The sequence below is a fragment of the Solanum stenotomum genome, chromosome 5, assembly GCF_019186545.1.
Source record: "Solanum stenotomum isolate F172 chromosome 5, ASM1918654v1, whole genome shotgun sequence".
Classification (NCBI taxonomy): domain Eukaryota; kingdom Viridiplantae; phylum Streptophyta; class Magnoliopsida; order Solanales; family Solanaceae; genus Solanum; species Solanum stenotomum.
The window spans coordinates 2,609,577-2,624,864 of NC_064286.1; the positions used below are offsets into that span (position 1 = coordinate 2,609,577).

Genomic DNA, 15,288 nt, shown 5'->3' on the forward strand with positions numbered 1-15,288 from the left:
CATTTATTATTCTTTGAAATAATAAATTAATTAACATTATTATTAATAAAAAACAAAAACATGTATATCTTGGTCATGTAATTTGATTAATTTCATTTTATTACTCTTAAAATAATAAATTCATCAATTTGATGTATCTATTATCAATAGATGATGTATCCAAACTAAACACTTAGATACAAGAGTATCATACAAGTACATTCATATGTATAATAGAAGTATCTAGTATTAATTTCGTGTATTTGCTATATGTATCTATTTATATGATCTAATTTTAATTCCATGTATCTAGTATTAATTTGATGTATCAAGTATCAATTTCATACATTATATTCAAAAATGTGTATCTCGAATACATAGTAAGTTGTAAGCATATACATAAATTATGTGTATCTAAATATGGAATGTAATTGAAACAATCGAATTTAGGAACAACTCAGGATGTTAGAGTATCTGCCTTATCACTAATCCAAAAAAAAAGTAAAAAATTTCAAAATTCTTCCTTTTTTTAGCATATGAGTTTTTTTCTCACAAATACATATAATTTTAACTTAGATACATCAACCCTTAACTAGATACATGTACATCTGATGTGTATCCAACATTGTTGCATATCTAATAGTGTATTTATTATGTTAAGTAAAGCTTGGCATAACTCTTCCCTCTTGATTGAGTTGTTCCTATACTTAGATCTATTCTCTGCTTGAATGTTAACGGATGAAGAGTCGGTCCCTACAATGAAAAACTCATGAGTGAAAATAACAAATAGAAGTTGTTTGATTTAGTATAATATTGTTAATGTGTAGTACCTTTAACAAGAATCGTCTGATTTTGAAAATGACCGGCCATTAAAGTATTTGAGAAACAACAAAATCAAAAAATACAAAACCTAATTTATAGAACTTTTTTAAATTGAATGTGAGAACATTATGAACTTTAACTCAGATACAAAACCAAGATACATGAGAATAATAAAATAATAGAAACAAACACACACACACACATATATATATATATATATAATGCTGATTTGAACATGCAAATATGTATTGAGAGGATGAAGGAAGAAAAAGGGAGAAGATGGAGGAAGAATGAGGGTTAGTGGACGCGGGGTGGGGAACGACAGGTGTGATTTATTTGATAAAAATTTTGAGTTGTTAATGTGGACCATTAATTAAGGAGATTAAATTTAAGATAATTATCCAATACCATATTTAAGGGATTTGTGTATCTAATTAAATCTTTTAAAATATGTGGTATAAATATTAAAAGTGATATTATATGTAATTGTTTTAAACTAGAGGTAAATATAGTATATATGGTAGTGATGTAGGTGTAGTTAGGTAGTTTTTCCTATAAATTAAATATGTTAAAAATGGCTACTTGAGTAAAATGTTCTAAAAAAAAATTTGGGATTCGGAATCGGGTCAATTGCCAAACACACTTACAACCCGGTGGATTTTTCAGTCACTTTCCCCCTCGACGGCGACAACCCAAAACCACCGTGCGCGGCTGATTTTTCCGGTCAATACGGTGTCGTTTTCTTCACTATTGTAGTGTCCATCCATCTACGGTGACGAAAAGTCATCGATGATACATTTTGCATCGAAGGTGAAAAATGCGGGTCAATGCTTTGTATCAATCAGCTTTGCATCGTAGAAGACCTATCAACATCAATTATCAATGGCCGTATCAAGGTCCGTATCTGATATTGCTTCATTTATCTAAGTTTTTTTTTTAAAAAAATCTTTTTTCGAAGTTTTAGATCTCTTTATATTGCTTATGATTGGGTATTTCTAATTAGGCCTAGAATTGGACTTAACAAGGATGATTAATTGTTTGTTTTATGGTTTGTCATTATGATGATGGGAGTATAAGGTTCATATTGTCATTGAGTACCTAAGGGTGTGATGTAGTGGTGAATGAAGTGGGTTGGGAAACGTGAGGTTTCAGGTTTTATATCCTGGGGAAGCAAAATACAATCTGGTTTCATCTCATTTTACTGAGTCTTTGATGGACAGAGTTATCTCAATAGCATGTATCATGTGCAATTAGTTGAGGTGCGTGTGAGTTAGCCCAAACACGACATAATATGAATCAAAATGAATTAGAGATAATGAAGTACGTTGGGGACTAACTTACGGAACAGTCACGAGGTTTGCACGTGCCTTCTAACAACTTTAACTTCTTCTTTTAACCACCATATGTAACTAACTTGCCAACTCACTAATTCTCACTTAATCCACTTGCTAATAAACCGTAATTAATAAAACCTGGATCATATCACCAGGGTTATAGAAAAAAAAGGGTTTAGATTATGATTGATATGAGAAAAATGTTTGCCTTAAAAAATCTTTTTTTTTTATCAGTTTTCATAATTTAGACAAAATAAAGTAGATGAAGTATGGTAATCTTATGAGGAAGAGCTAGTGATAGTGTTGATGATAATCGTTCACAACAATGTTCAAGTCTTGGATGAAGCAAGTGATGTGGAGTAAGAATCTGTTACTTCTAAAAATAAAGCAACTACGGCCTGTCGGTCCATAAGTGAGTAAGTGACGTAGTTATTCTCCCCCTTTTGGTAGAAAATATTTTCTTGGAGAGAAAAGTTTCAACACTATAAGGTAACTGTACACTGAAAATGATTACAACAAGGTTGAAATTGGGTGAGCTCCCTATCCTCCTTCTTTCTTACCATTTCTAATAGAAAAATATTTCAACAAGGAACATGTTATAAGAAAAATATTTGCCATTGTTCCAAATTTATCACCAGCAATTTCAGCTTTGCTCAGCTAAATTTGACTGCTCTACTACATGTTTTATTTTGTCAGGTGCAGAATTTTGGTGAAGGGAAGTGTTGAAAGGGTTGCTCATTCCCTTCTTGCCAGCACCAAGGCCAGGAACTCAGTAGTTTGGACAACGTGCCCTACCGGACTTTCTTTTATCTTTTCCAGATTACATTCACAATGTAGAGTTTGTCATAGAGGATTTACCTCCAGCATTTTCTATGAGGCAAAAGGAACCTTATGGAAGACGTACAATTCGAAAGCTAGCTGTTTGTTCCTTACGAATGAGACAGTCTCACACCATGCTCGAGTTGCCTGGAAACGGCTACTTCAGATTCATTCAAGCTGTGGAACAATTCTGCCACCAATAAGTAGGGTTACATGTGTGATGAGCCTTGCTTTGTCTCGCTCACATCTGGTATCTCCTGGCATTTTGGCCTTCCTTATTGGACAGCTAGCATGGAATCAAAGTGTGCTTGCAGAAGCAGAAGGTTTCACATCCCCGGAGTCGCTCTACATGCATGCAAAGGATGGACATATCTACTTGACTTCATTTATCTTCTTGATTTTAGAGGGCTTGATATTGCTCTCGAGGGCAGTATACTTAGCTTTGTTGTTCACCCCTTGTATGCTAATGGCTCCTTTTGCGGACTCCTTTGGTATTGAGTTTAGGAAGAAGTGGCTTCGTGCTGTGAGAAGAACTCTAGAGAAGGCAGGTCCAGCATTCATTAAGTGGGGTCAATGGGCAGCAGCAAGGCCAGATCTGTTTCCAGATGATATGTGTAATGAACTTGAAGAACTCCACTCAAAGGCACCAGCACATAGCTATGCATACACAAAAAGAAGCATTGAAAAGGCGTTTGGACGGAAGCTGCCTGAAATATTTGAAAATTTTGAGGAGGAGCCTGTCGCATCGGGTAGTATTGCTCAAATTCATCGGGCAACCTTGAAATTCCGATATCCTAGACAACGGGTTAAACCCATTCGTGTCGCTGTCAAAGTTAGGCACCCAGGCGTTGGTGAATCTATCAGGAGGGATTTCGTACTAATTAACATGTTTGCAAAAGTTTCAAAGGTCTTCCCAACTTTGAAGTGGTTGAGACTGGATGAAAGCATACAGCAGTTTGCGGTCTTTATGATGTCACAAGTTGATCTTTCTAGGGAAGCAGCTAACTTGAGTCGTTTTATATACAACTTCCGCAGATGGAAGGATGTATCATTTCCCAGACCTCTATATCCTTTGGTGCATCCTGCAGTTTTAGTGGAAACCTATGAAGACGGTGAAAATATCTTGCGCTACATTGAAGAGCTTGAAGAACCTATGAAAGAGTTTGAAGGACGTGAGCGCGTCCGAAGTGCCCTTGCTCACATTGGGACTCATGCACTACTGAAGATGATGTTGGTATGTCTGTGTAATTTAGCCATATGGTAAAGTCGAAGTTGGTTATTATTTTTATTAATAATGAAATACTTTACTGGATTAAAAAAAAGTAATTCAAGAAGGAATATGCCAATAGAAACATGACTGAAAGTAAAACTACCGAAATACATAAGTAAAAATGGGATGCTAAGAAAATGGAGGATCTCCTAGTGAAAAGAACACTTCATCTTCGATATTGAGGTGTGATGGTCAAGTAGAAAGGACCACCATTGACTCTTGCACAGGAGCGTTAGTTGGGGTTGGGGTTGGGGTTTAACATACCCAACAACAAAAAAAGGGTCATTTTATCAGGGCATCATGTAGAATCTCTGAGCATTATAACATACTGTTCCTCAGAAATGGAGATTAGATTCATTGTGAGCTCTTAATTTCTTATTGCTTTAATAAATGTGTACAGCATAAATCAACTTGTGGGACTACTCCGGGTATTATGTTGTTGTAAATCAACTTCTGATATAAAATAAATACCTAAATCAACTTTGCAATTGCGGCTTGAGTTTTTGCGATGGTAATAATGAGCAAAACTCTCTGGGTTAGTCACCAAATTTATCGAACATGTTGACCTCATTAATTGCTGAGGGCAACTTTTCAGTAAAGCGAAGATCTTCCTTTGTTGAACAATTATGCATTAGCTGCCTCATATTTTTTTTTTTTGGTTTTGTATAAGAAGTCCATAAGCTGTCAAACTAATCTTTTCTTAGTTACAGTCTTCAACTTGAGATTGTTTACTCTTTTCTCCTATTATTTAGGGAAGTGGGAAATGCTCTTCCATTGGGATCTTACAGTTCCTCAATTTTGCAACATAGTCATTAAAATTATTTCTCGCTTTTTGATACTATACCATTTAATTCCAGGTGGATAATTTCATACATGCAGACATGCATCCTGGGAACATTCTTGTTAGATCACCGCAAGACAGAGCTTCAAGTAAAGGACTTTTCAAATCGAGACCTCATGTGGTCTTCCTAGATGTGGGTATGACTGCTGAGCTATCCAATAAGGACAGACTCCTCCTGCTGGATTTCTTTAAGGCTGTGGCACTTCGAGATGGCCGCACTGCTGCAGAAAGTACTCTTGGACTATCTAAACAACAGAGCTGTCCAAACCCAGAGGAATTCATCAAGGTGCTTTCTAATTTTTTGTTGTAAAAGAATGATGAAGTCCATAATTGTACAATGTGGGCTGACTGTTGATCACTTGATTCTCAGTAGTCGATTAATTGTCCAAGCAGGAAAAGCTAAATCGGCATCTTACTTCGCATCTTGCATTTTCGTTTAACTTGAGTTCAAGCGCAGTGCATATAGTACGTTACACCTCTGTCAGGAATAATAAAAGGAAGCATAAAAAGCATCCTCTTTCATCTTGTCTTAGTCCATATATGAATATGTCAAATATACTTACAAAGTGATTCATTTTTCTACAAGTTTGTCTTCCTTATTACAGGATGGTGCTACCACACCACCATCTATCTGTGGCAAATTTTTTGATGCAGCATGTACATATGCCATAAAATAATAGAATTGTTAAAAAGAAAGGAGATGCACAGTATATAGGTGAAAGACGTCCCAAGTGAAGCAGCTCCATGATGTTTGCTTGTGTGCACTGTGAAGATGAGAATCAATTGTAAAAGCTTTTGTCCCACTTATTTTCTGTCTGATGAGATACAAATCCTGATTTTTAAGTCTCTTTAGTGAACTATGTCAAAACTCCCAAATTTTTTTAGATTCATGTCTTTGTTGAATAACATAATATAGACTTTGGTAATAGGACGTGGAGGGAACTTTTGACTTCTGGAAGACAGCTGAAGGGGGTGGCATTCATCCGGCAGATTGCATGCAACAATTGCTTGAGCAAGTTAGACGTCATAGGGTGAATATTGATGGCAACATTTGCACTGTGATTGTGACTACTTTGGTGTTGGAGGTACCTTTTGGCCTTATTTGATGCTTTTACCGTCTGATAACTCAGCACTGCATAGACTTGTCTGCTATATTCTTGTGTTAACTTATCCTGTTTTAATAGTTCATATGATCTACTATGTGTGCTGGGAATGTCTGCATCTATCTTTCTCAAGTATTATCTTGATTCTGGTAAAAATCTGCCGAATGTCATTGTTGAAATTCAGTTATTAGTAAAGCTAGCCAAAAGTAATTATTCCATACTACATTTTTATTATTGATAACCCAACCATGGAAGTAGATGCTTGAGAAGCACCCAAGGGTATGACCTAGTGGTCAATGAAGTGGGTTGTTAAGGTCTCAGGTTCAAAACCCAACACAAAAACACTAGGTGATTTCTTCCCTTTTGTCCTTGCCTTGGTGGATAAAGTTACCTGTTACATGTGGAAGGTGGCAGGTTTCCGTGGAATTAGTTGAGGCCGGATACCACGATTATTAAAAGAAAAACAAAAATGGATGTTATCTGTGATCTCTTCTTCTTTAATTTAACATATCTGCCTTTCCTCTTTCCTCTCTCCTCCTAGATTTTTCTTCCCATGCCCTATTCCACATGATTCATCTTCTCCCTATTTTTCTTCCAAATGCCAATAGAAGGAAAAGCTTAGGGTAATAATTTGTTTGAACATATACCATGATACTTTTCTGTCTTCCTACAGGGATGGCAGCGGAAACTGGACCCTGAATATGACGTGCTACAGACACTGCAAAAGTTGCTTTTCAAAGACGATTGGGCAGAGTCTCTCTTTCACACAATTGGAGGGTTGATGGCACCATAAAAAAGGTGTCTCGTTTGCTCGCTTCCCCTCCCCACCCCAACCTACATAAAACGATTCCACAATTTTGATGGAGTAATATATAGTAAAGGGAAGATTAGTGAAATATAACGCACAGCATCTGGCTTTAGAGAATAAGGATGTATACCTTTCTGTCTTTTTTGTTTTAGATTTTAAGCTTAGATTAGCTCTAACCTTGAATTCTTATCATTGTTTCTTATTTATTTTTCGTCACAGTGTGAGATAATAATAAGTACTTATCAAGAATGTATTGATGAGAGAGTTTTGGGATTGAGGTATGGTTAGTTGATTGATTGAAATTGATGAGAGCAACTAGCAGGCTTCTTCTAAGTTTAATGTTTAGATGTTGAGCCATATGTCTCATTGTAGGCTATAACGCATGGAATTATGTATCCCAAGGAATTGGGAGGGACTTTTTATATTAATCCAACATTTATATATTCAAATGATCGGACCTGTGGGTATAGCCTAGTGGTCAATGAAGTTGAAGGAGAACCACGGGTTTCATGTTCAAATCCAGGTGGGGAGGCAAAAAGGCACAAGGTGATTTCTTTCCAATTGCTTAAATTTTGTTGGATAGAAATACTTGGTTGTTGTTATAATAAGAATAAGTGTCCGATGAATTAATTGAGATGTGTGCAAAGTTGATTCGGACACTACCATCATAAATTGGCCAAAACTTATAGATGAGGTAATTTGATATACTCAGAATGACCTGCCAATGTATATTTTCATGGGTTAAATTGACACCTTAACTAGAGGTTTGAACTTTAATTGATTAAACAAAATACTCTGAAAGTATGATATATTTATATATTACTGGATTTTTTGATGATATGACTTTCAAACATATTTTTTTTCAAAAACCTCCATAGAATCATCTGTAAGTGTCTGAGGAACCATTTCTATGGTGATTTACGTCATTATTTTTATTATATAGGGTCACTCGATAGAAATTAGGCAATTTTATTATTTTTCGTGTATGTTAGTCTATGAATTTTCTAGTAATATGGCTTCCAGACACTTTTTCCAAAACCTTTACGAAACCATTCGTAAGGGCTCAAGGAACAATTCGTAGTCTCACTATGATCTACACCACTTTTTTTTAACATTAGGGGTAAATTCTAATTGCCTAATTCTTGTAAATTGGCCCCTGATGTCCAAAACGGACTGCAAAAATGGTGAGACTGTACGTACTGCTCCCCTAAATATCCACGGACAGTTTCGTAAAGGTCCCTCAAAGAGATCATCTAGAAGCCATATCACAAAAAAAAATCATGGGTTAACACATCAAATCTGAGAAAAATCACATAATTTGTGTAAATTAGCCCATAAATGCTCAAAATGAACTCTAAAAATGGTGAAAATGTACATACTGCTCCCCCAACACCCTACGGAGGGTTATGTACCGATTTCACAAAGAAATCGTTTAGCAGCCACATCACCAAAATATTCATCTAAATGCCCAAAATGGACTCTAAAATGGTGAGACTGTACATACTACTCCCCAAAATTCCTATGGAGGGTTTCGTAAAGATTTTGCAAAGAAATTATCTAAACTCATATCACCTAGATATGCATGGGCTAACACACACGAAAAAGAAAATCGCCTAATTCTTATAAATTGGCTCTAAATTTCCAAAAAAATGGACTCTAAAAATGGTGAGATTGTACGTATTGGTCGTAAAGGTTTCACAAAGAAAACGTCTAGAAGTCATTTCATTAAAATATTCATGGCTAACACACACAAAAAACTGAGAAAATCACATAACTCCTGCAAATTGGGCCCTAAATGCCCAAAATGGACTCTAAAAATGTTGAGACTATACATACTTCTCCCCGAACTCCTTACGGATTGTTACATAAAGGTTTCACAAAGAAATCCTCTAAAAGTCATATCACCAAAATATTTATGGGTTAACATACATGAAAAATTGAGAAAATTGCCTAATTTTTGTAAATTGGCCCCTAAATGCCAAAACTGGACTCTAAAAATGGTGAGACTATATGTATTGCTCTCCAAATCCTTACGGAGGGTTCTATAATGTTTTCACAAAGAAATCGTTTGAAAACCAGATTACCAAAATATTAATGGGTTAACATATACGAAAACTTAGAAAATCGCCTAAATTCTGTAAATTGACCCTTAAATGTCTAAAATGGACTTTAAAATAGTGAGACTGTACGTACTGCTCCCCCTAACTCCATATGGATGGTTCTATATAAGTTTCGTAAAGAAATCATTTGGAAGCCATATCACCAAAATCTTCATTGGCTAACACACACGAAAAACTAAGAAAATCGCCTAATTATGATAAATTGGCCCCTAAATGCCCCCTCTCAACTCCTTGAGGATGGTTCCCTAAATATTTTGCAAAGAAATCGTCCGGAAGACATCTCATTAAAATATTCATGGGCGTTACACATGAAAAGTTGAAAAATCACCTAATTCCTATAAATTTGCCCAAAATTGACTCTAAAAATAGTGAGATTTTACGTACTGGTCCCCCAACTCCCTACGAAGGTTCCGTAATGGTTTGGCAAAGAAATCATCTGGAACCATATCACCAAAATATTCATGCACTAACACACATGAACAACTGAGAAAACCTAATTTATGTAAATTGGGCCCTAACTGTCCAAAATGGACTCTGAAAATGGTGAGATTGTACATAATGTTCCCCCTACTCCCTACAGAGGGTTCCATAAAAGTTTTGCAAAGAAATCATTCAGAAGCAATGTCATCAATATTTCCATGGGCTAACACACACAAAAAACTGAGAAAATCGCTTATTTCCTTAAAACTGGTCCCTAAATGCCCAAAATGAACTCTAAAAATGGTGCAATTGTACGCATGGCTCCTCTAACTACCTACAGAGACTTTTGTATTGGTTTTGCAAAGAATCATTCAGAAACGATATCACCAAAATATTCATGGGCTAATACACATGAAAAATTGTAAAAATCACCTAATTTCTATAAATTGGCCCTTAAATGATCAAAATGAACTCTAAAAATGGTGAGACTACACATTTTTCTTCTTTGACCCCCTATGTAAGGTTTCGTAATGGTTTCACAAATAAATCGTTCGTAAGCAATATCACCAAAATATTAATGGGCAATCACATACGAAAACTGAGAAAATCATCTAATACTCATAACTTGGCCTATAAGTGCCCAAAATGGACTCTAAAAATTGTGAGATTGTACGCACTGCTCCCCAAACTCCCTATAGAGTGTTACGTTAAGGTTTCACAAAGAAATTTTCTAGAAGCCATATAACCAAATTATTCATGAGCTAATACACACGAAAAATTGAGAAAAACTTCCTAGAGAGGGTTACGTCATGATTTTGCAAAGAAATAGTCTAGATGTCATATCACCAAAATTTTCATGGGCTAACACACACGAAAAACTGAGAAAATTGCCTAATTCCTGTAAATTGGCACCTAAATGCCCAAAATGGACTCTGAAAACTATAAGACTATACGTATTGTTCCTCCAACTCTCTATGCTGCAGGGTCCCGTAAAGGCTTCGCGAAGAAATTTTCTGGAACTAATATCACGAAATACTCATGGGCGACTACACACGAAAAATTGAGAAAATAGCCTAATTTTTGTAAATTGACCTCTAAATGCCCAAAATGAACTCTAAAAATGGTGTGACTGTATGTACCGCTCCCCTAACTCTCTACATAGTATTCTGTAAAGGTTTAGTAAAGAAATCGTCTAGAACTCATATCACCAAAATATTCATGGGCTAATACACATGAAAAACCAAGATAATCGCCTAAGTCCTATAAATTAACCACTTTATGCCAAAAATGGACTCTAAAATAGTGACATTGTATATTCTGCGTCCTCAACTCCCTATAAAGGGTTCTGTAAGCGTTTCACAAAGAAATCATCTAGAACTCATATCACCAAAATATTCATGAGCTAACACACGAAAAATTGAAAAAAACGCTTAATTTCTTTAAATTGGAACTAAATGCACAAAAGGACCTTTAAAAATAGTGAGATTGTAAGTATTTCTTTTCCAACTCCCTACAGAGGGTTCCGTAAAGATTCACAAAGAAATCATCTTGACGACATATCACCAAAATATTCATAGGCCAACATATACAAAAACTGAAAAAATCACACAAATTTTATAAATTGGCTCCTAAATATCAACAATGAACTCTGAAAATGGTGAGATTGTACATACTACTCCTCCAACTCCCTACGGAGGGTTCTGTAATGGTTTCAAAATGAAATCGTCTGAAATCCATATGACCAAAATATTCATGGGCTAACACATATGGAAAATTGAGAAAATCACTTGGTTTCTGTAAATTCACCCCTAAATGTCCAAAATGGACTCAAAAAATGGTGAGACTGTACATACTACTCCCTCAACTCCCTACTGAAGGTTCCATAAAGGTTCTGCAAAGAAATCATCCGAAAGCCATATCACCAAGATATTCATAGGCTAACATACATGCCTAAAATTGGTCTCTAAATCGTCTAATTCTTGGAAATTGGTCTCTAAATGCCCAAAATGAACTCTGAAAATGGTGAGACTATATGCATATTGCTCCACCTAACTCTCGACATAGGGTTCCGTAAAGTTTTTGCAAAAAAATCTCTCGGAATATCACCAAAATATTAATGGGCTAACATACATGAAAAACTGAGAAAATTGCCTAATTCCTGTCAGTTGGCGCCTAAATATCTAAAATGGACATTAAAAATTATGAGATTGTACCTACTGTTCTCTCAACTCCCTACGGAGATTTCTTCAAAGTTTTAGCAAAGAAATTGTCTTAAAGTCATATCACCAAAAGATTCATGAGTGTTACACACAAAAAACTTAGAAAATCACCTAATTTATGTAAATTGACCCTTAAATCTCCAAAATATACTATGAAAATGGTGAGACTTACGTAGTGCTCTCCCAAATCCCTACGGAAGGTTTCACAAATTTTTCACAAAGAAATCGTCTGGAATTCATATCATTAAAATATTCATAGGGTATCACACACGAAAAACTGAGAAAATCGTCTAATTCCTATAAATTGGCCCCAAAATGTCCAAAATTGACTCTGAAAATGGTGAGACTGTACCAACTGCTCTCCTAACTCCCTATGTAGGGTTCCGTAAAGGTTTCGCAAATAAATCGTCCAGAAGACATATCACCAAAATATTCATGGGCTAACATACACGAAAAACTTAAAAAATCGTCTGACTCGTGTTGAGTAACCCCTAAATGGTAAAAGAAAATGGCATAGATCATGGTGAGGATAAATGTATCATTTTTGTAGGTTATTACAGAGGGTTCTATCAAGGTTTTGGTAAAAAAAAGTTAACGAAAATCATATCTCCAAAAAATTTATTGACTAACACACGAAAAACTAAGAAAATCATCTAATTTCTATTGAGTGGTCGTTAAGTGTAAAAAAAATGGTATGGATCATGGTAAGTAAGGGTGAACATGATCGGGTCGGTTCGGGTTTTTCAAATATCAAACAAAACCATTTGTGTAAAAAAATTTAATTTATAAACCAAACCAAACTAATAAAATTCGAATTTTTTCAGGTTTTTCAACCTTGGGTTGGCTTGGGTTTTTCAAATACCATACCTGTCACGACCCAAGCCTAGGGCCTAGACGTGACCGGCGAATGGGGAACCCGAAGGAACCCCAAACAAGCCTCATAGTATATCATTACACATCCTTGGTCGCGGAAGCAATTAAAATGACCATAAGCGATAAGCATAATCAAAGGGGGAAATCGGGACTAAGGAAGCAAGAAAAAAAGAAGAAGAAATGATACATAAATACCATAGATGAGTCAAGCTCAAGCATAATACACAACTTGTCCAACACCACCTCTAAACATGAGTACTTAGCGGGGGCCAAGACAAACTACCGGGCTCACCCTCATAGTCAAAACATAACTAAAAAGAAAAGTCTTATACATAGCAAAAGATCATGAGCAACGTCCCCGGAATGGAGGACTCACCAATAACCTTGATAGGAAATCGTATTAGCCACGCGGAGGAGGATGGTCAAGCGGTGCTCCGGTCCCTACATGGTGACATCATGTAGGCATAGAGTATGCATTAGTACGTTTGAATGTACTAAGTATATGGGATGCAATGCAATGCTACAATAGATGGACATCATAGGAAAAATGCATAATCATACCCGATAGATAGCACATTAGAGAAATGATATGTATAATGATGCTTACATAAAAATCATATTTAGTGGGACGTAGTACATGTGTGGTGAGTGACCATCAATATAGTATTTCCAAGGCCTACCACCCCCTTGGAGAGGCGAAAGAGGTACAAACCCCTCAATGTGGTTACCCGGGCCTACCACCCCCCGAGCTAGGGACCAAGGTACAAACCCCTCGATATGGTTATACGGGCCTACTACCCCCCGTACTAGGCAACCAAGGTACCAACCCCTCGATACGGTTATACGGGCCTACTACCCCCCGTACTAGGCTTGGTCGACTCACAACACTATATTGAGAAAATCATATACATGTATCCCTTTCATCATCATTTCAATAATTATATAATCATCCGACTCATAGGATGTACATTGGACCTTCCATTTCCTATGAATTCTATAAATGACATTTTATCAAACACATGGTGGGCTATTGTTCATGTAGATAAAATCATGTCTTTCAAGAGTACTAAGTCCAACCAATTCCGAAATACATATAAATCAGCCCACCAACAACATACATATATATATCAACCTTCATAATTTGATCATGGAAGCATGAAAACCATAAACATCACATAATAATTCCATTTCATGATAATATGCAAAAATAGACCATAATAGAATGTGTAGTAGTAATTCCATAATTCAAGAGTTCATAAATGATCATAAGGACCCATAAACTTGAAGTAAAATAGAGGATAAATGGTTGGACTTGTGGAAAGGAAGGTTTCCACAATCAACCCACATACCTCAACTTTGGAGAATCCTTGATGAAGATTGGAATGGAGAATTGATGCTTGAGATTGAGTCTTGAATCCGGAATTAGAACTTGAGATGTTTGAATTTGGTTGAAGATCTTGGTGGAATTTTGGAGAGGGATTAGAGAGTGTTTTTGAGTGTTTTGAAGCTAGAAAGAAATATAACTAAGTATGGGACAATCCTCTTTTTTATAAAAGAAAAACGTCCAGCCGCTACAGTAACTTTAGCTACTGGAAATTGAAATTCTGCTCCGACAGGTTTTACGAAAATGATCATAACTCCTTCATCCTAACTCGGAATGAGGTGAAACCAATTGCATTGGAAAGCTAACTCGAAGGGCTTTAATTTAATAGGTAGCGGCCCTTCCAGTTCCTTGTGTGCTAAGAGATATGCCCCTTTAAAGTTGACCCTGAAAATCGCATTTTTTGCGATTTTCAAATTTTGATATGGTTGCTCTAAAATTCGGGTTAGACCCATTTCCCACTCAATTTTACCCCCTGAATAAGAATATGAAGTCGAATTTCCGAAATCATGCACGGATTTTGAGATATATGGAAATTACAATTATAGGTGTTTTCGAAGCACATTTTCGGGCATTTTTGGGGTCGTTTCAATACCAAATCATTGTGTCAAATTTTTAAATTTATAAGTCAAACCAAACTAATAAACCTCAGATTTTTTCGGTAAAGTTTGCATACAAACATATAATTAACTTGTGCTCCAAATATTTCTTTAGTCCAACCAAAATACAATTATCTAAGGTGTTTCTTAAGAAAATAACACAAAATATGAGATGAGTACTGATGACACTAAAATATTCAATAAAAATTAATAATGAAATCATCATATAAAATACATATTGCAAAGTCATAATGAAAATGATCATAATTTAAAAGTACTAAATCATGCTAAAATGAGTTTAATAAGTATTAGTTATATTACTAAATATTTAAGGAAAATTAAAATTAGATTATGTATTTTAATTGTCTAAACTAATGTAAAACTAAAGAACAAATATTCAATATTATTGTCATTCTTAGTGTTGAATTAATTTTCTTTTTGCATTAGTATTAATTTGATTTCGATTTAAGTTTTATTATAATTATTAAACATTTATGAACTATAATCTTTATTGGACCATTCCGAATTCTAAGTTTTAAACTTGAAATAATTATTAAAAAATAAAAAATATGAAATAGTATAAGAAATATTTTAAAATTATATCAAAGTAAATATTTTTATATATAAAATAAAATTTAAAATTACATATATAATGTCGGGTTGGTTTGGTCTCAAGTTGGTTATTTTTAGTTAAAACCAA

General features: G+C 35.3%; 1 protein-coding gene across 2 annotated transcripts; it reads left to right on the forward strand.

Moving 5' to 3' along the window:
- Positions 1–1,406: 1,406 nt before the first annotated feature.
- Positions 1,407–7,437, forward strand: LOC125865106 (uncharacterized). Of its 2 annotated transcripts, none has more exons than XR_007446312.1 (5): positions 1,407–1,697; positions 2,832–4,188; positions 5,082–5,351; positions 5,982–6,150; positions 6,842–7,107. XR_007446312.1 is itself a non-coding variant. In XM_049545275.1 (5 exons), exons 1-5 carry the CDS (start codon positions 1,684–1,686, stop codon positions 6,959–6,961), a joined length of 1,917 nt encoding a protein of 638 aa, XP_049401232.1. In that variant the 5' UTR covers positions 1,409–1,683; the 3' UTR covers positions 6,962–7,437. The 2 variants fall into 2 exon arrangements, 1 of the variants encoding a protein (XP_049401232.1); XM_049545275.1 differs by having other exon boundaries at positions 1,409–1,697; positions 5,995–6,150; positions 6,842–7,437.
- Positions 7,438–15,288: the final 7,851 nt, after the last annotated feature.

Bases quoted from the DNA above. Each gene is read 5' to 3' on its own strand.
- LOC125865106 (XM_049545275.1), top strand. The intron at 4,189-5,081 runs GTATGTCTGTGT...ATTTAATTCCAG, and splicing joins CACTACTGAAGATGATGTTG to GTGGATAATTTCATACATGC. The intron at 6,151-6,841 runs GTACCTTTTGGC...GTCTTCCTACAG, and splicing joins TGACTACTTTGGTGTTGGAG to GGATGGCAGCGGAAACTGGA.